The sequence below is a fragment of the Triturus cristatus genome, chromosome 5_1, assembly GCF_964204655.1.
Source record: "Triturus cristatus chromosome 5_1, aTriCri1.1, whole genome shotgun sequence".
In the NCBI taxonomy this organism is placed as follows: Eukaryota; Metazoa; Chordata; class Amphibia; order Caudata; family Salamandridae; genus Triturus; species Triturus cristatus.
Window position 1 is genome coordinate 184,217,491 of NC_140587.1, and position 18,405 is coordinate 184,235,895.

The 18,405-nt window shown below is 44.0% G+C and overlaps 1 protein-coding gene across 1 annotated transcript in view; it reads right to left on the minus strand.

The window, feature by feature from the left end:
• LOC146830617 (prostate stem cell antigen-like) overlaps positions 1-18,405 on the minus strand; it is a 49,558-nt gene that overhangs the window by 13,422 nt on the left and 17,731 nt on the right. Inside the window, exon 2 of the mRNA XM_085604806.1 lies at positions 1,467-1,571. Within this exon, the coding sequence (XP_085460932.1) occupies positions 1,467-1,571 (105 nt within the window). The remainder of the gene's footprint in view (positions 1-1,466; positions 1,572-18,405) is intronic.

The window sequence follows — 18,405 nt, forward strand, 5'->3', positions numbered from 1 at the left end:
CCCTGTGGATCATAGCGTCTTGATACCTCCTGGTAATGTTTAAATGAATAAATCCTAATAACATAACATAGGTATTGTATTTAATGGTGTAGTAGAACCCTAACTTCAGAAAAGTAGTTTCCCCAGTCTCTGATGGGAAGGAGTGTGTTTGCCAGTCAGCAGAAATCAAGTGGAGGCCCCCTGGCTACCCGACAATGTATGCTGGAACCAGCCATATAAGAGATTTATTTCACTTTTTCAGAGACTTGTATTTCATGACCAGGCTTTTGGAGCAAGAGAGAGAAAGGCAGAAAACCAAAAGAGAAGAAGGAAGAGAAAGATCAGAAAATAATGTCAAACGCAGGAAGTAAGAATGAGAAAGTACCTGCCAGAGAGAGAGCCTAAGAGGCAGGAACTTGTGAAAGAAGGAGGCAGGAGGTGGAATTAAGGTCAGGCTCTTAACAAAAACTCCAGTCTCCTGCAATACTTTTTTACAAATTAAGCACTGGCGCTGTACTGTGTGAGCCTGTGTGTATTCTCTAGAAGCCACTTATAGGAGCAACAAACATATGCGGTCAGAGCTCCCGTTCTCATTTATCGAGAGAAGAATTGATGGATTCCATAATTAATACTCTGGGACTAAATGGCTTCCATATCTAAATAAAGTAAATCAATAGATGTGTGAGATGCCAACTGGATTCATCCTAATTTATGAGCAAAACAGAAGACAGAGCAGTGATTTAGATATGTCAGCATTCCAAAACGTAAAGGGGGACTCCGTGTTTCAATATCCTAACTGCTTATAAATTGTTGCAATTCCCTATATCTGTAAAGTTGTAAAAAAGTGATGTCTGGGTAAGTGTTTCATTTCCTGCCTCATATTTGTGGAATTGTTTGGGTTTTCTTGTAGTAGAAGGTGGCTTATGACAATCATGGGTGGAGTGCAATAATAGTGAAAAATGCCCCCTCGTAATTTCTCCTGCAGAAATTTGCTGTTCTACAGAAGGAGATCTGAAAATGACCTTACACAAATCTGCACTCTTTTCAAGAAAGACCTGAAAACTGAATGGTTCCAATGTTCATTGAATGGAATTGCATACCCCCAGGGGCACTAAGGGCCCCGAGTACGACTTTGGCGGTGCTCCCTGCCGCGACACCGCCAAAACCGTGGTCAAACCGCCCACCAGATTAGGGGTTTCTTCCTGTCTGTCTGACTGGTTTTTGACGTCCCAAGACAGTGCCTCAGAAAATAGGCACTGCAATAGGAACGCCAGAAACAGTTTCTTTAGGAACTGGGGAGCATGCACACAGGGGGGCACTCACACAGTCCCTCAGAGTGACGTAAGACCACCTGCCGACGGGCTCCAAGGAAGAGACTGAGCCTTTTCAAAGACAGCAGCTTCAGGGGGCACTTTGAAGTGCTCTTCAAAGTGCATAAGACACATTACAAGTCATAAGTATTGATAATAATGGTAATAACAACTTACCGACTATGGTCTCACAGTGAGTCTCTGCTGCAGAGCAGTTCTGGATGGACATACACTGTCTGTCATTTATCGCTGCCGTGCATGAGTAGCATATGAGAGAGTGAGCTAGAAAAGAAAACACAGGGCATGATATTATTATTTAGTTATAAAAATATTTATAAAGCGTAAATGTTTGACCGACGGGCATCTTGGCGTGGTAAACATTGTCAATCAAAATGCAGAAGAAGAAGAACTTGCCTGCAAGGTAAAAATACAGATAGAAGCAATTATTTGCATCTCACCTATTTTGAAGATAGGCAGATTTGAGTTTTTAGGGAGTTTATTCCATATCTGTGCAGCCTTCACAAATCTGGCTTGCTGTAGAAGATCTTAAGGGTTTATAGTAGCAAAACTTGTCCTGTAGGAGCTTAGGTCCATGCCCATTAAGAGCTTTCCCCAAAATCATCACTGAGAAAATATGATCAGATATTGGGAGTCATAGTATTGTCTGCACTTATATTGTTAAGTGAGCACCACGGTAGGGAAAGGTCTAGGAATCAGTTCAAGGTCACAATTAGGACTTGAGCTAAGGGTAGGTGTATAGTTATAGTTTCAGTGTTTGATATGTACAATACTCTTGCATTATCTGCATTTATGTAGTGTGTATATGAAAAAATATATAATGGTATACTGTATGAATGTAGATATTATGATAAAATACATTGCACATAGCTACAAATACAGCCTTTATATAGTCACATTTTTGCCTATAATTACAAACATTTACAATGCCAAAAGATTGCATTTTGAGTCATAACTGAACTAATTACAAAAAAACCCCACAGCTGTAGTGGAAAAAAACGAATATAAAACCGATTACTCTCTACAGTTTCCTATATACAATACCTTTATGAGATAAATAATTTTATGTGTCATGATTCAGTATGGTTTTAAGACAAGAAATAGTCCCTCATGCATTCTAATGCAGGTACCCCACAGGAGGCGGAATGATACACCAAACAGCCAGTAGCTTGAGGAGAGAGAAAAATGCTCCTCTGGGTGTTGTCAAAACCCACTCTATTTATACTTTATAGAACTGGTAACAGTAAGTCTAGCAGACAGCTGCGCTTTCAAGACAGACCTAAAACTGCAACCCGATATTTTGAAACACACCCATTTCTGTACACATGATGAGGTGAAATTCTCGCACTACAGTCAAGATGTTCTAAGATATTATGCTGCAATTGAAGTCGCAGGAACCTGTTTTTAAATTTTTTGCTGGTTCCTGCCGTAGAGATGGCACCTCGGTGCCCCCTCTGCCTACTGTGGAATTTGAGAAATGGCCCATGCTCTTGGGCAAAAACAAAGGAAGGGGGTATGATTCACAAGATGCTGCATGAGCTTGGATCATTGTTTTTAGGTCAAGCATTCGAGACATGTTGTAATTTTTTACGTTGGCTTAAAGCCAACACCCTGCTTTTGATTTGTTTGTTTCAGTGTCCATCAAAAAGCCTTGCTTGACAGTGGTCAGTCCTGCCTCTTTGTCCCTACTTTCTCTCTTCCATTCCTCCCATGCAGCAGGGACTTAGTACTTTCTCATCACACTACAGTTCTTTGTCTGTTCTCTGGTGGACTACTTTTTAGGTCTTGCCTGAGCCAGCGCATGTGCTGCTCTGGCGAGACATTTAGGAGTGGATTTCTAAGCGTCCGACCACAGTTTTGTGTGGCATACAGTATGCGGTTATGCTCACAGGCACGAGCAGAGGCGCCGTCTGGCTTTTCTCTCGCTCAGCCAAGAGCGCACGTCTCACTTCAATGCCCCTCCCCCACCACAGAGCGCGTCTCGCAGCTTATTGCTATAGAGGCCCCTAGTTTCACTTTTGGCGTCTGTCAAGATATGCTGCAGGGAATGATGACGCTCCTTCCAACACTGAAGCCACTCAGGATATACCGCATGATCTTTAAGGACTCTGATGTTCATGGCACACTCACACAGTGGATTAGACCACCCCCTTAATCTTCTGTGAACACATACAAGCCCAGACGCTCTCACGTAATCTCTTATTTATGTAGTGTAGAACTTTCCTGCAGGTCCTCACTTCGTTGACATTACCCATTGCATCTCTGAGCCAATGGCTGCTCCTGCATGGAGAGCGCCCCCGCTTGTCACTCAGCAGATTATGTGGCTAGCCTGTCTCAGACCCCGTTTGCCCACCTGCAAAACTCGAACAAACCCCCGGATGCTGCTGTCGTCTACATTGCACCCACTTTGTACATGACTTGTGTATTGTAAAGATCTATATAAAATATAAATATATATAAATATATCTATTGTGGCTGGTAACATGGTGGGTTAGATGTGTCTCAGTGGTGCTCCTGCCCTGAATAGCAGTTATCCTACAGAATCCTGGCGTTATGGTGAGCCTCATAACGCATGATAGCAGCGGAAACCTCCCCTGACTCAGTCGTTCCTTGTGGCAGCAGCCTGCAGTAAGAGACCGGCGATACGGACCGCGGCGAACCCGGGGGAATTCTGATCCCTGTAATTGCGGCTGTCATTGGACTCTGATCGGGGGAAATCGGAGAGCAGTGGTGGAGGCCCACAGCCCCGGGGAGTCCCGACGCAAGGCAGAAACAGAGCTTGGATCCCAGCAGGAGGAGGGCCAAACCGCGGGAAGATGGCGACCGAAGTATGAGACCGGCAGACGGGTCTCCACGGACTGGGGGAAGGGGTTAAGAGAGGCCGCGGCACTGAGGCCTACATCCATGTTGAGGGCCGCGACGGCCGTGACAGACTCCTGAGCCCTGTGTTGAAGACCTCCGGGTGGCGCTGAGAGACGGGCATCGGAGGATAGCGGCGGAGCCCCCGGGACCTTGGTGAGTCTCGCTGCACGACTGCGCTAACAGTAAGGCCCCCGGAGAGGGAGAATAAACCACAAGAGGGAGGAGGCGGCTGAAGGGCCCCCTGCGGGCCGGCGAAGAGATAAACGCGAGGCCGCGGCGGTGCGGCCTGCCTGTTATTTGGCTTGAAGACCACGCAGAGACCGCCTGGGGTCCGGTCGCGGGCCTCGGATGTCTGAGGGCTGCATTTAGAGCTCGGTTGCTGAGGTGAGCTGCCCCGCGCGCCCAGTGAAGGACTTGCCCCCCGGAAGCCTGGCACTACCGAAACGGGAGGCCGGAGATAGGTCTTAACAGAGGTGGAAGAGGCGAGGTGAGGCCTACCTGCACTTCAGCTGGGGAATCAGAAGCAAGATTTGGCAAATGTTTGGGGGCTAGTCAGTGGTGCACAGTGCCGGAGGCCGGGGGTTGTACCCCAGGAGGTGAGGTGAGGGGTCCCCCTTTGATTCGCGTTACCCCCTGGTGTGTGGAAGTGGGCCAGAGGAATTTGTTTACGAGATTCGGACTCACGAGGGTACTCCACTAGACCAGTCCGGCGAGGCTGGAGAACAATGACAGAAGGCCAGGTAACTGCTCCGAGCGGCAGACGGGAGGCCTGCCTGGCGTAGACAACACTGCGGGAGGTGGACTGTTGGAGGGAACCCCTTCCCTGGTTCGTTTGCGACACCACTAGTCTCTGGATGGAGGGGCCACTGCGACATCCCCTAGGATCTCCTTGCGGATAATGGGGAAGGTCCGACTCCTGAGAGGCGCCCAAACGAATAAAATTGTGCAATAAACGGTCCCGGGCCCACAGCGTCGGACATGGAGCAGGGGGCCCACCAGGACTCGGCCGCACGGGATAAAGCAGACATATTGGCAGCGATTTGAGACTCCAGGGTGGCATTAGAAACAAAAATGGATGAGATGGCCATTGACATTAATCACCTGCGCCTGCATCTCAGGAAGGTGGCAGACAGGGTAACCACTACGGAAGGAGACCAGGGCACTCTGCAGACGGAGGTCAGACAGCTGCGGGAGACAGTGACGGCACTCCAGGACCATACGGTCCGACTGGAAGACAGGGCAGAAGAAGCGGAAGGAAGCTCTAGATGGAACAATCTCCGCTTTTTGGGATTTCCTGAAAAAGGCGGAGGGGCCGGCAGCAGACCTATTTTTGGAGGACTGGATTGGCAGAGTGTTCCCCATCTGAGGCTATCCAAAATGTTTGCGGTCGAAAGGGCACATAGATCGCTGGGGCCGCCACCAAAACCAGGATCCACGCCTAGAGCATTGATTGCCCGGATGTTCAATTTTAGGGACCATGACATGATCTTACAGCACATCCGTTTTTACTCACAATAAAGTACTTCTGTTTCGAGCTGGTGTACAGCAGAGATTTTATCCGAGCAAACCTGATTTTCATAATGTTAGATACATTTTTCTTGATCATTGTGCGTGGTCTCAAGCTAACTTTCTAAGTAATCTGTTACATCTGCCTAAAAATCCTTTTACTAATCTCTCATCTCCTCACGCCCTTTCTTCTCAAAAACGACTCGAGCTTTTTACCCACACCAAACTATGTTTGCGTTTACATTCTAAGGAGGCCTATCATAATCTGAAAAATTGTTTTTCCAGACTGACACGTAACCAACAATTTTACTTTCTATGCACAGATATTTACACGGGTTGTCTTGCATGAATGTGAATTGCTCCATCAAACTCACTAGAAAGATATGGTCACAATCCCATTTGGCATAAATCAATTCCCCGAAAATGTTACGGTATTGAATTGGCTTTGTCATGGCCTTGATCTCTACCTTCTCATCTTGTCACCCTTTAATCTATGCCTCTGGCTCCTTAGAGAACTCCTTGAGGAGAGCTGGGGTGTAGCAGACTGCTGTCAAAGGACATGTTGTCACTAGAGGGTGACCTATATTCTGTTCCGCCTGCAGAATTGGAATTTTTCCGACTCAGTTCTGGCCAAATTTGGCCAATCACCACATGGTGGAATTGTTTCTTGCACGCAGCTCGAGAACGTGCGTGAGTGAGAGTTGTTGTCCCCTAGTGCGATTTCCAGTCCCTAGGAGGACATCCGGCGAGCTTTTTCTAACGTGGGCAGCCTTGGACATTTGTGGTAAGAAAGCTTCAGCTCAGGTAGAAAATCTACTCAAGCGCAGCAAAATCAACTTGCATAGCTGCACCCTCTAGTGCACTGTGTGGTGCCTTTCAAGCGGACCTTTCAGTGCAGAATGTGCTACTGGGACAAAATTACAGGGTGAGCATTGCAGCGTGCCTATTTCCACCTGTATTTATTTATTTATTTATTCATTTGTAGAGCGCATGGTTACACCAACCGGTGTGTCCCCGCGCTGAGACATATCTAATGAGTCTGCTGTTGCCGCCAGGAAGGCCCGTTAAACTGTACTATATTCAGTTTTTTGTGAACAGCCATGTCTTCAGCTGTCTGCGGAAGATACTTTCGCTTGGTTCAGTTCTGATGGCGATTGGCAAGGTATTCCAGATTTTTGCTGCTAAGTACCTGAAGGAGCTAGCCCCTATACATGAGTATTCTTGGAACTGGCACCAATGCCATCCCCATGGATCTTAGATTTCAGCCTGGGGTGTATTTACTCAGTAGTGGATGAAGGTATCTAGAACCTTTATTTGAGAGTATGTGGTGACAGTGGCACATCACCTTAAACACAACTCTCTTCTCCACTGGCAGCCAGTGTAAGGCTGTCAGGCATTTCTTCATGTTGGCTCTTCTTGGAAGGCTGAGAACCAAACGTGCCGCCGCGTTTTGTACCCTCTGCAATTTGGATAGGCCTTTTTTGGTTAGGCCGCTGATGGAACACAGAAGAATCTTACAGAGTTTTTATGTAACTCTGTGGAATTACGCAGAGTCAAATTCTACAAGTTTTGCCGACCCCTAGTTTCCATGCTCTTGATTTAAATACATCGAGCAGCCTTAGATCTGGCCAGCTAAAGATGTATGGGTGGCTAGATGGCCATACAGTATTTGTATGTTTGGCACAACGTCACACAGACTTTAACCACTGGCACTTGGTCTCCACAAGATCACAAGTGATCAAACTTCATAATCTGATGAGTCTCTTGTGAGTACACAGTATGTGACATCTGTTAAGAAAGAGTACAAGGTCACTTTCAAGATTGCCACTTGGGCTCCCATTGGCAATACAATGAGTGCAGCGACATCTTTGCGTCTTAATTGATGTCCTAACAGGTTTGGTGCACTCTTCAGAGGACGGTCTATCTGCTGTAAGTGGTCTGTCCAGTTTTGGACTTACATATAGCCCATTTTTGTGAACACTGATGAACATCCTAAGTTTACAAGCCGCTGAAGTCGATTTACTATACGTGCTAAACCGTCAAACACTCTGCTACTGTTTCTTTGCCCTCCGTGACCTTTGTGAATTAGTTGGTATGCCTAATATAGTATCTTTCAGTAATTCCAATTTACTCATGTGTGGCCTTTTACTGTTACTGCACAACATCCAGGCCAAAAAGATAGTTTTTTTAAATTACCACTTTAACTATTACACCTCTTTTCCTATCTACAATCTTCGTATAATACACCTATCTCCTTCTCCACCCCATTTGTTTTATTCTGTTTATCTTATAACCTTTTAGCTGAGGGCTTTACTTGTCAAAGAAGCAGAAGGCAGATAGCAAAGGCACAAGCAGAGAAGAACACAGAGGGATCCATAGAGCGACCAGTTAAATATGTTTTGTAGGTCTGCCCTTTGAGACTTCTTTCATGTTTCAGCAGACTATTGTTTAAATAAAAAAACAGCGTACATAATGTACATACAGAGAAGGGCTTTTGCTCTTCATCAATCTGTCTGTTAAACATTTATTCACATTGTGTTTGTGCCCACCGAAGCATGCAGTTTTGAGCAATGGTTCCACTGACTTTGCCCATTGTCTCCCTTCACTTTGAGTGACTGCACAAAGCTTGTGCACATTGTTCACATCTACTAAAAAATGTTCCTGTCTCATCAGTAACAAAGCTGGCTCAAAGTGTTACTCTTTGAATTGTATTCATCATAGGTTACCTTTAAATATAGGCTATTTATTTTGCCTGCACTTCAGGTGCCCAATTAGATGGTGGTTTATTTTGTGTCTCCTTCTTTAAGGTGCTGTTATGAAGTGGCATTGTGATATTGTAGCTGCCTGCAATTTGTGTGATTTCTTCTTGTCACCTTCACCAAAAATATTAGTAAAATACATGTCACAACTCCTATTTAAAAAAACATCACTAGTAAATCAGCCACAGCAACCCTTGTTTTTGAAATTTACCTTTTTGAGAATTTGATGGCCACATTTAGATGACAGCAGGTGTTGTTTTTTTATTTTTGAAGCATTCACTTGCACGGACAATTTTGTAAACAAACAACTATTGCATTAGCATGCTTAGGCCAGGCTTGTTTTAGGCCTGGCTTAATGAATGTTACTTGTGGCATTCATACTGAATATTTAGGAGATAATATGAGAAAGAACTTGGATGTATTATCCAAAACTATAGGCTCTGTTAATGGAGCAACAAGAGCGGCACAAAAGTGTTCTGTTTGGTGTTAGGAATTTAGCTGATGTTTTTGTAGGAAAGATTGTGTGTCTTTAGTTTTTTGCTGTGGTTGTCTGATAACAATAATGGTAGAAGCATAAGCAAAAGATGTATTGCTTATGAAAGTCTAGTTCAGTTGTCGCTCACCTGCTCTTCAAGGCATTCAAGAATGACATTGCAAAGAAGATGACAGACAACCAGTCTTCTGCTGATACAAAGGTATTGCAAAATGGGTTATTAGTAGTGGTAAATATATATCTATTACTGGCAATAAGGCCACTAAAACAGTCTAGGGCTCAGAATAGTTCTCAGAAAATTATTCCCATGCTCAACACTTGGTACCAAGCAGGCAGGCTTAACTTCAGAGACAAGTATGTAAAGCATTTAAACACACCAATCCAGTAAATAATTATGACACAACACCCAAAAAAAATCCAACACCAATTTATAAAAATAGGAAAAAATGTTATCCTGAAAATGACACCAAAACAAAATGCATCCAATGAAGGGCACCGGATACATGTATTTTCAAAGATTTAGCACTATTCAGGGCGACCGCTATGGAGCCTGTGCGGCTACCCCTCACAGTAGGCCTCAGTCTAAGTTTTTACCTTCTGACTTAGAAACTTTCCTGGAGCTTTTTCTGCTGGCGTCCCTCTATGCTCTCCACCAGCCGAGGTTCGGTGAAGGTTCGCCCACTTGCCTTTCGACGAGCTCCAGGTCAAACTATGGAAGTCGGACCTCTGGAGCTTTCAGGCGGGACGAACCAGAGATCCAGGGCGGTTCGCAGTTGAGGGTTTCCGGCTTGGCTGGCCAGGGCGAGTCGGTCCACTTTTGGAGCTTTTTCCCAAAGTTGCTCCAAAGTTTTCCAAACTTCTGGAACTTCTTCCTGAAGTTCCCGTTGGGGTCCCAAAGTGCTCAAAACACAATCTAAGGGCCTGGGATCTCCAATATGGTATTTGAAAGTTTGGGACTTCAGTTCCCACAATTTACTTGAACAAAACCCTTACAAATCAGATGGACGCACTCCAGACTGGGGATTCTTAGTGGTGATGGTCTAGGTGAGCTCTGTTAACCTATAGCTTGCAGGAAGCCCACTCTTTATTCCTCTCGAAGCAGGGCTGTAGTTCCAGATTGTGCAGCAGGCACAGTCAGTGCGAGTGCAGAGCACGGTTGATGCAAATCAAATTTCCAGAATGGACCCTTATTTTCTTGTTTCAAGCAGCAGATCTGAGAGTCTCTGCACCTCTCAGATACTTATTTAGCATTCTCTGGGGTCAAGAAGGAGGGCTCCGCTGTCCAATGAGGTGCAGGGCAACCCCATAGAGCATGACCATTTCCTCCATAGTGTGGCTCAAAGGTCTGCCAGAGAGCACTATTCCTCCTAAATTCAAGATGGCTGACAGAGAAGCAAGAGCTAGCAAAACCAACCTCCAGGGTGGCTCATTTCCATATCTCCCCTCCCACTGACATCTGCGCATTCTTTTCTTAAGCCTGCCATTTGGCTGCCTTCAGAGTGGAAGGAGGTAGATGGACCTGGCTGTCTCTGCCTGCCCCCTCTACCTTCGAAGCTGATGCTTTACGACCCCTCCCCCCTGCTCTAGCATTCCTATGGAGCAGGGTCCTCTTGCAAGAGATAGCCTTTCTCCCTTATCACTTCATCAAAGCAGCCTGGCTAATCCAATTAACTCTGACTAATCAAGGCAGGCCACTGGAAGGCTGAATTTTGACTTACAGGCAAGAACGTCTTATAACTTATTTTCTGTACATTTTAGGATAAATTCAACAACAGCATATTGTTGGATTTATCAATATTATTCTCCTATGTCATAGAATTATATTTTCAGTTGTCCCTTGCGGTACTTATGAATTCATAAACGATTGCAATGTTAACCTATGTGGCGGGAGATCTACAATGGGAAAAATGAAATGTCCAATTTCTCCAACACCAGGGTTTATAAAACTGCTTTCATAAGGATCCTGCTTATAGCTACCTGACCCCCCACCCCTGGGACACCTGGGGGAGACTTAAACGGACCTGAATTTACAAAAATAATGTAGATCCTCACTGCACAGTGCTCCTAGCACCAAAGTTGGTTTGGGGAAGTACTTTAGTACAAGGAGAGAAGTGAAATGTTTAATTTGTCTATCCCCATGGCCTATAAGACCTCTTTTATAAGGGGCCTCCTTATAAGCACCTGACCCCCCACCCCTGAGACACCTAGAGAAGACCCTGGGGGTGCCTTATTTACCACAATATTGTATTTTATCACTTTTTAGGTGCCCCTAACACCACTCGAGTTTGTGCACAATTTGCATTTAAAAGCAGTTCAGCAACACAGCAGTGCACACATGCAAGTGCAGAAAGGGCTGCTGGCCTTTAAACTGCCATACCCTATTATATAGTAGGGTCTTTAAGGTAGTTTTAATCCCCCAGCCTTATTATGTACTAGGGCCTTATAGGGGAGGCCATGCCAATCACAGGGGTACCCTAACCCATATATGTGTATAGGTGTTTTCACAGTATTTCTAAGTGTTTTCAGCATTGCACTAGCTCTGGGCCTGGTTAGGCAGAGCCCAAGGTCAGTCAAAGTCAGTTACCATCAGTACCAGTCAGCAAAAAATAGGGGTGCCCAGGACACAGGATGACTTAGCAACAAAAGGTCTGTGAAACTGCAGGTATTACTAAGTGGGTGCAAAATGTGAGGTGTATTGGAAGTTCAAAACTTTGACTGTGTGCAGCAAATGCCAAAGTCATGCATTTATAGGGCAAACCCTCCTAGGAAATTGTGGAATGGCAAATGATGTAAACTCCATCAGAAAGAAGAGATAACCTTCACTCCTCCTCTCTGTTTTGAATGACCTCAGCTTGCAATGGGACGGTGATGATGTAGGGTCCTGATTTTATTAGCTTTGTCCACATCCTTCGACACAGTGACTCACACTGCTCAGTTTCTAAGGCTGCCCGAGTACACAGCTGGGGGTCTACATCTGGAGTTGGTCAGGCCTTTTTTTGGATGAACGGGATATTTCTGCCTCCATTCTGCTCCAAAGTGACAGGGTTATCCATGGGGTTTCACAGGGTTCAGCATTGTTACCGCTACCATATACTACATCTAATTGACCTTGTGTTTCAGTTGTAGGGTTCTGTGGAACTACATTTTATTATGATGATGATACTAAGCTAATTAGTTAAATGTTGAAACCTGTGATCAAAATTAGAACTTTCTGACGTATTCTCAGCCAATTGACAACTGGATGTGCCTCAACCCGTTGAAGTTACATAATCTCAAAAACAACCCTATGGCAGCTGGAGGCATTGCTGAAAGCTCTAGAGTGAGGCATGTGGAGGGCTGAGAAACAGGCGGGCGGTAAAGGTATCTAGGCTAAACATGCCCTGCCTCCTGACTCAGATCCCTAGAGGCCCTTTTTGCCTAGCTTATAATAACTGCTCACATATTTCCATTCTTTTTCTTTCAACACCGGGTTCCGGTTGTCATGGCAACGGTGCCATCAGGACTTGACTGTGTCAACAATACATATTTGGGGCTGTTGAGCGTTCAGCTGAGACATCTCAAGAAGTTGTGAATACTGCAGCCTTGTTACTAATCCAGCTGAAAAATAGATCTCGTGTCCCCAGTCCATGTTACTCTTAGCTGTTTGCTCATATAGAAGAGAGTGAAACTCACCAGGCCCGCTATAGAAAGTTATAGTTCACCAGACTCGCTATAGAAAGGTATTGTACCATTACTATAGAATGCAATTATTCACCTGGCCACTATAGAAAGGTATTGTTCACCAGACCCGTTGCAGAAGGTTTTCTTCACCAGGCCCTCTATAAAAAGCTATTGGTCACCAGGCCTGTTATAGAAAGATATTGTTCCCCAGGTTACTATAGAAAGGTATTGTTCACCAGGCCCTCTATAGAAAGGTATTGTTCACCAGGTTACTATATAAAGTTATTGTTCACCAGGCCCGCTATGGAAAGGAATTATTCATCAGGTTACTATAGAAAGGTATTGTTCACCAGGCCCCCTATGGAAAAGGTGTTGTTCACCAGGTTACTATAGAAAGGTATTGTTCACCAGGCCCTCTATAGAAAGGTATTGTTCACCAGGCCCGCTATAGAATGGTTTTGTTCAGCAGGTTATTATATAAATGTATTGTTCACCAGGCCCTCTAAAGAAAGCTATTGATCTATAGGTCCTCTATAGAACGGTATTGTTAACCAGGCCTGCTATGAAAAGGCATTGTTCACCAGACCCGTTGCAGAAGGTTTTCTTCACCAGGCCCTCTATAAAAAGGTATTGGTCACCAGGCCTGTTATAGAAAGATATTGTTCCCCAGGTTACTATAGAAAGGTATTGTTCACCAGGCCCTCTATAGAAAGGTATTGTTCAGCAGGTTACTATATAAAGTTATTGTTCACCAGGCCTGCTATAAAAAGGAATTGTTCATCAGGTTACTATAGAAAGGTATTGTTCACCAGGCCCCCTATGGAAAAGGTGTTGTTCACCAGGTTACTATAGAAAGGTATTGTTCACCGGGCCCTCTATAGAAAGGTATTGTTCACCAGGCCCGCTATAGAAAGGTTTTGTTCAGCAGGTTACTATATAAAGGTATTGTTCACCAGGCCCTCTAAAGAAAGGTATTGATCTATAGGTCCTCTATAGAACGGTTTTGTTAACCAGGCCTGCTATGAAAAGGCATTGTTCACCAGACCCACTATAAAAAGGTATTGGTCACCAGGCCCGCTAAAGCAAGTTATTGATCTTCACGCCTACTATAGAGAAGAATTGCTTACCAGGCCGCTATAGAAAGGTACAGTTCACCAGATCCATTATAAAAAGGTTTTGTTCACAGGCCCTCTTTAGAAAGGTATTGTTCACCAGACCTGCTATAGAGAGAAATTATTCACCAGGCCCACTATAGAAAGGTATTGTTCACGAGGCCCGCTAAAGCAAGTTATTGATCTTCAGGCCGCTATAGAAATGTATAGTTATCCAGATACGCTATAGAAATTAATTGTTCACGAGGACCTCTATTGAAAGGTGTGGTTCACCAGGCACACTATAAAAGGGTATTGTTCACGAGGCCCGCTAAAGCAAGTTATTGATCTTTATGCCGCTATAGAAATTTATAGTTAACCAGATATGCTATAGAAATGTATTGTTCACCAGGTCCTCTATTGAAAGGTGTGGTTCACCAGGCACACTATAAAAGGGTATTGTTCACGAGGCCCGCGAAAGCAAGTTATTGATCTTTATGCCGCTATAGAAATTTATAGTTAACCAGATACGCTATAGAAATGTATTGTTCACCAGGTCCTCTATTGAAAGGTGTGGTTCACCAGGCACACTATAGAAAGCTAGTGTCCACCAGGACCTCTATAGAAAGGTATTGTTCAACAGCCTACTATAGAAAGGTATTGTTCACCAGGCCCGCTATAGAAAGATATTGTTCACCAGGCCCGCTATAGAAAGATATTTTTCACCAGGCCTACTATAGAAATGTATTCTTCACCAGGACCTCTATTGAAACATGTGGTTCACCAGGCACACTATAGAAAGGTAGTGTTCACCAGGACCTCTACTGAAAGGTATTGTTCACCAAACCCTCTATAGAAAGGTATTGTTCACCAGCCTACTATAGAAAGGTATTGTTCACCAGGCCCACTATAGAAAGGTTTTTTTTATCAGGCCTTCTCTAGAAAGTTATTGTTCACCAGGCCCGCTATAGAAAGATATTGTTCACCAGGCCTGCTTTAGAAAGGTATTGTTCACCAGGCCGGCTATAGAAAGGTATTGTTCACCAGGCCGACTATAGAAAGGTATTGTTCACCAGGCCGGCTATAGAAACGTATTGTTCACCAGGCCCGCTAGAGAAAGATATTGTTCACCAGGACTGCTATAGAAAGGTATTGTTCACCAGCCCAGGCATCAAAAGTAAAATCTCCTATGTGATACATTAAAGGGACTCCAGTAAATGATGTCACAGTCGACCTGCTATAGAGAGCATGTATTCACCAGGCCCATTATAGAAAGGTATTGTTCACGAGGCCTGCTAAAGCAAGTTATTGATCTTCAGGCCGCTATAGAAATGTATAGTTAACCAGATACGCTATAGAAATTAATTGTTCACCAGGACCTCTATTGAAAGGTGTGGTTAACCAGGCACACTATAGAAAGGTTGTGTTCACCAGGACCTCTATAGAAAGTTATTGTTCACCACACCCTCTATAGAAAGGTATTGTTCATCAGGCCTACTATAGAAAGGTATTGTTCACCAGGCCCACTATAGAAAGGTTTTGTTTATCAGGCCTTCTATAGCAAGGTATTGTTCAACAGGCCTGCTATAGAAAGATATTGTTCACCAGGCCTGCTATATAAAGATATTGTTCACCAGGCCTGCTATAGAAAGGTATTGCTCACCAGGTTACTATAGAAAGGTATTGTTCACCAGGCCCCCTATGGAAAAGGTGTTGTTCACCAGGTTACTATAGAAAGGTATTGTTCACCAGGCCTGCTATAGAAAGGTTTTGTTCAGCAGGTTACTATATAAAGGTATTGTTCCCCAGGCCCGCTATAGAAAGGTATTGTTCACCAGGTTACTATAGAAAGGTATTGTTCACCAGGTCCGCTATGGAAAAGGTATTGTTCACCAGGTTACTATAGAAAGGTGTTGTTCACCTGGCCCTCTAAAGAAAGGTATTGTTCACCAGGCCCGCTATAGAAAGGTTTTGTTCAGCAGGTTACTAGAGAAATGTATTGTTCACCAGGCCCGCTGCAGAAAGGTTTTGTTCAACAGGTTCTCTGTAGAACGGAATAGTTCACCAGGTTCAACATAGAAAGGTATTGTTCACCAGGCCCACTATAGAAAGGTTTTGTTCAGCAGGTTACTATATAAAGGTATTATTCACCAGGCCCGCTATAGAAAGGTATTGTTCACCGGGTTACTATAGAAAGGTATTGTTCACCAGGCCCGCTATGGAAAAGGTATTGTTCACCAGGTTACTATAGAAAGGTATTGTTCACCAGGCCCGCTGCAGAAAGGTTTTGTTCACCAGGTCCTCTGTAGAAAGGTTTTGTTCACCAGGTCCTCTGTAGAAAGGCATTGTTCACAAGGTTCAACATAGAAAGGTATTTTTCACCAGGCCCGCTAAAGAAAGGCATAGTTCACCAGACCTGCTATAGAAAGGCACTGTTCACTAGGTTAGCTAAAACAAGGTATTGATCTTCAGGTCCACTATACAAAAGTATTGTTTATCAGGATTGCTACAGAAAGGCATTTTACTATGGAAAGGTATTCTTCACCAGGTTATTATAGAAAGACATTTTTTATCAGGCAGCTATAGACAGGTATAGTTCACTAGATCTGCTATAGAAAAGTTTGTTAACCAAGTCCTCTATAGAAAGGTATTGTTCACCAGGCCCACTATAGAAAGGCATTGTTCACCGGGCCTGCTAAAGCAAAGTATTGATCTTTAGGCCCACTGTAAAAAAGTAGTGTTCACCAGGCCGCTATAGAATGATATAGTGCACCAGATCTGCTATAGAAGGGTTTTTTCATGAAGGCTCTCTATAGAAAGGTATTGTTCACCAGGCCCGCCAGAGAAAGGCAGTGTTCATCAGGACCATTATAGAAACGTATTGTTCACCAGACTTACTATAAAAAGGTATTGTTCACCAGGCCAGCTAAAGCAAGTTATTGATCTTCATGCCTACTATAGAGAATAATTGCTCACCAGGCCGCTATAGAAAGGTACAGTTCACCAGATCCATTATAGAAAGGTTTTGTTCACAGGCCCTCTTTAGAAAGATATTGTTCACCAGACCTGCTATAGAGAGAAATTATTCACCAGGCCCACTATAGAAAGGTATTGTTCACGAGGCCCGCTAAAGCAAGTTATTGATCTTCAGGCCGCTATAGAAATGTATAGTTAACCAGCTACGCTATAGAAATTAATTGTTCAGCAGGACCTCTATTGAAAGGTGTGGTTCACCAGGGACACTATAAAAAGGTATTGTTCACGAGGCCCGCTAAAGCAAGTTATTGATCTTCATGCCGCTATAGAAATTTATAGTTAGCCAGATACGCTATAGAAATGTATTGTTCACCAGGACCTCTATTGAAAGGTGTGGTTCACCAGGCACACTATAGAAAGCTAGTGTTCACCAGGACCTCTATAGAAAGGTATTGTTCACCAGCCTACTATAGAAAGGTATTGTTCACCAGGCCCGCTATAGAAAGGTATTGTTCACCAGAACCGTTGCAGAAGGTTTTCTTCACCAGGCCCTCTATAAAAAGGTATTGGTCACCAGGCCTGTTATAGAAAGATATTGTTCCCCAGGTTACTATAAAAAGGTATTGTTCACCAGGCCCTCTATAGAAAGGTATTGTTCAGCAAGTTCCTATATAAAGTTATTGTTCACCAGGCCCGCTATAGAAAGGTATTGTTCACCAGGCCCTCTTTAGAAAGGTATTGTTCACCAGGCCCACTATAGAAAGGTTTTGTTCAGCAGGTTACTATATAAAGGTGTTGTTCACCAGGCCCTCTAAAGAAAGGTATTGATCTTTAGGTCCTCTATAGAACGGTATTGTTAACCAGGCCTGCTATGACAAAGCATTGAGCAAGTTATTGATCTTCACGCCTACTATAGAGAAGAATTGCTTACCAGGCCGCTATAGAAAGGTACAGTTCACCAGATCCATTATAGAAAGGTTTTGTTCACAGGCCCTATTTAGAAAGGTATTGTTCACCAGACCTGCTATAGAGAGCATGTATTCACCAGGCCCACTATAGAAAGGTATTGTTCACGAGGCCCGCTAAAGCAAGTTATTGATCTTCAGGCCGCTATAGAAATGTATAGTTAACCAGATACGCTATAGAAATTAATTGTTCACCAGGACCTCTATTGAAAGGTGTGGTTAACCAGGCACACTATAGAAAGGTTGTGTTCACCAGGACCTCTATAGAAAGTTATTGTTCACCACACGCTCTAGAGAAAGGTATTGTTCATCAGGCCTACTATAGGAAGGTATTGTTCACCAGGCCCACTATAGAAAGATATTGTTCACCAGGCCTGCTATATAAAGATATTATTTACCAGGCCTGCTATAGAAAGGTATTGTTCACCAGGTTACTATAGAAAGGTATTGTTCACCAGGCCCCTTATGGAAAAGGTGTTGTTCACCAGGTTACTATAGAAAGGTATTGTTCACCAGGCCTGCTATAGAAAGGTTTTGTTCAGCAGGTTACTATATAAAGGTATTGTTCACCAGGCCCGCTATAGAAAGGTATTGTTCACAGGTTACTATAGAAAGGTATTGTTCACCAGGCCGGCTATGGAAAAGGTATTGCTCACCAGGTTACTATAGAAAGGTGTTGTTCACCTGGCCCTCTAAAGAAAGGTATTGTTCACCAGGCCCGCTATAGAAAGGTTTTGTTCAGCAGGTTACTATAGAAAGGTATTGTTCACCAGGCCTGCTATGGAA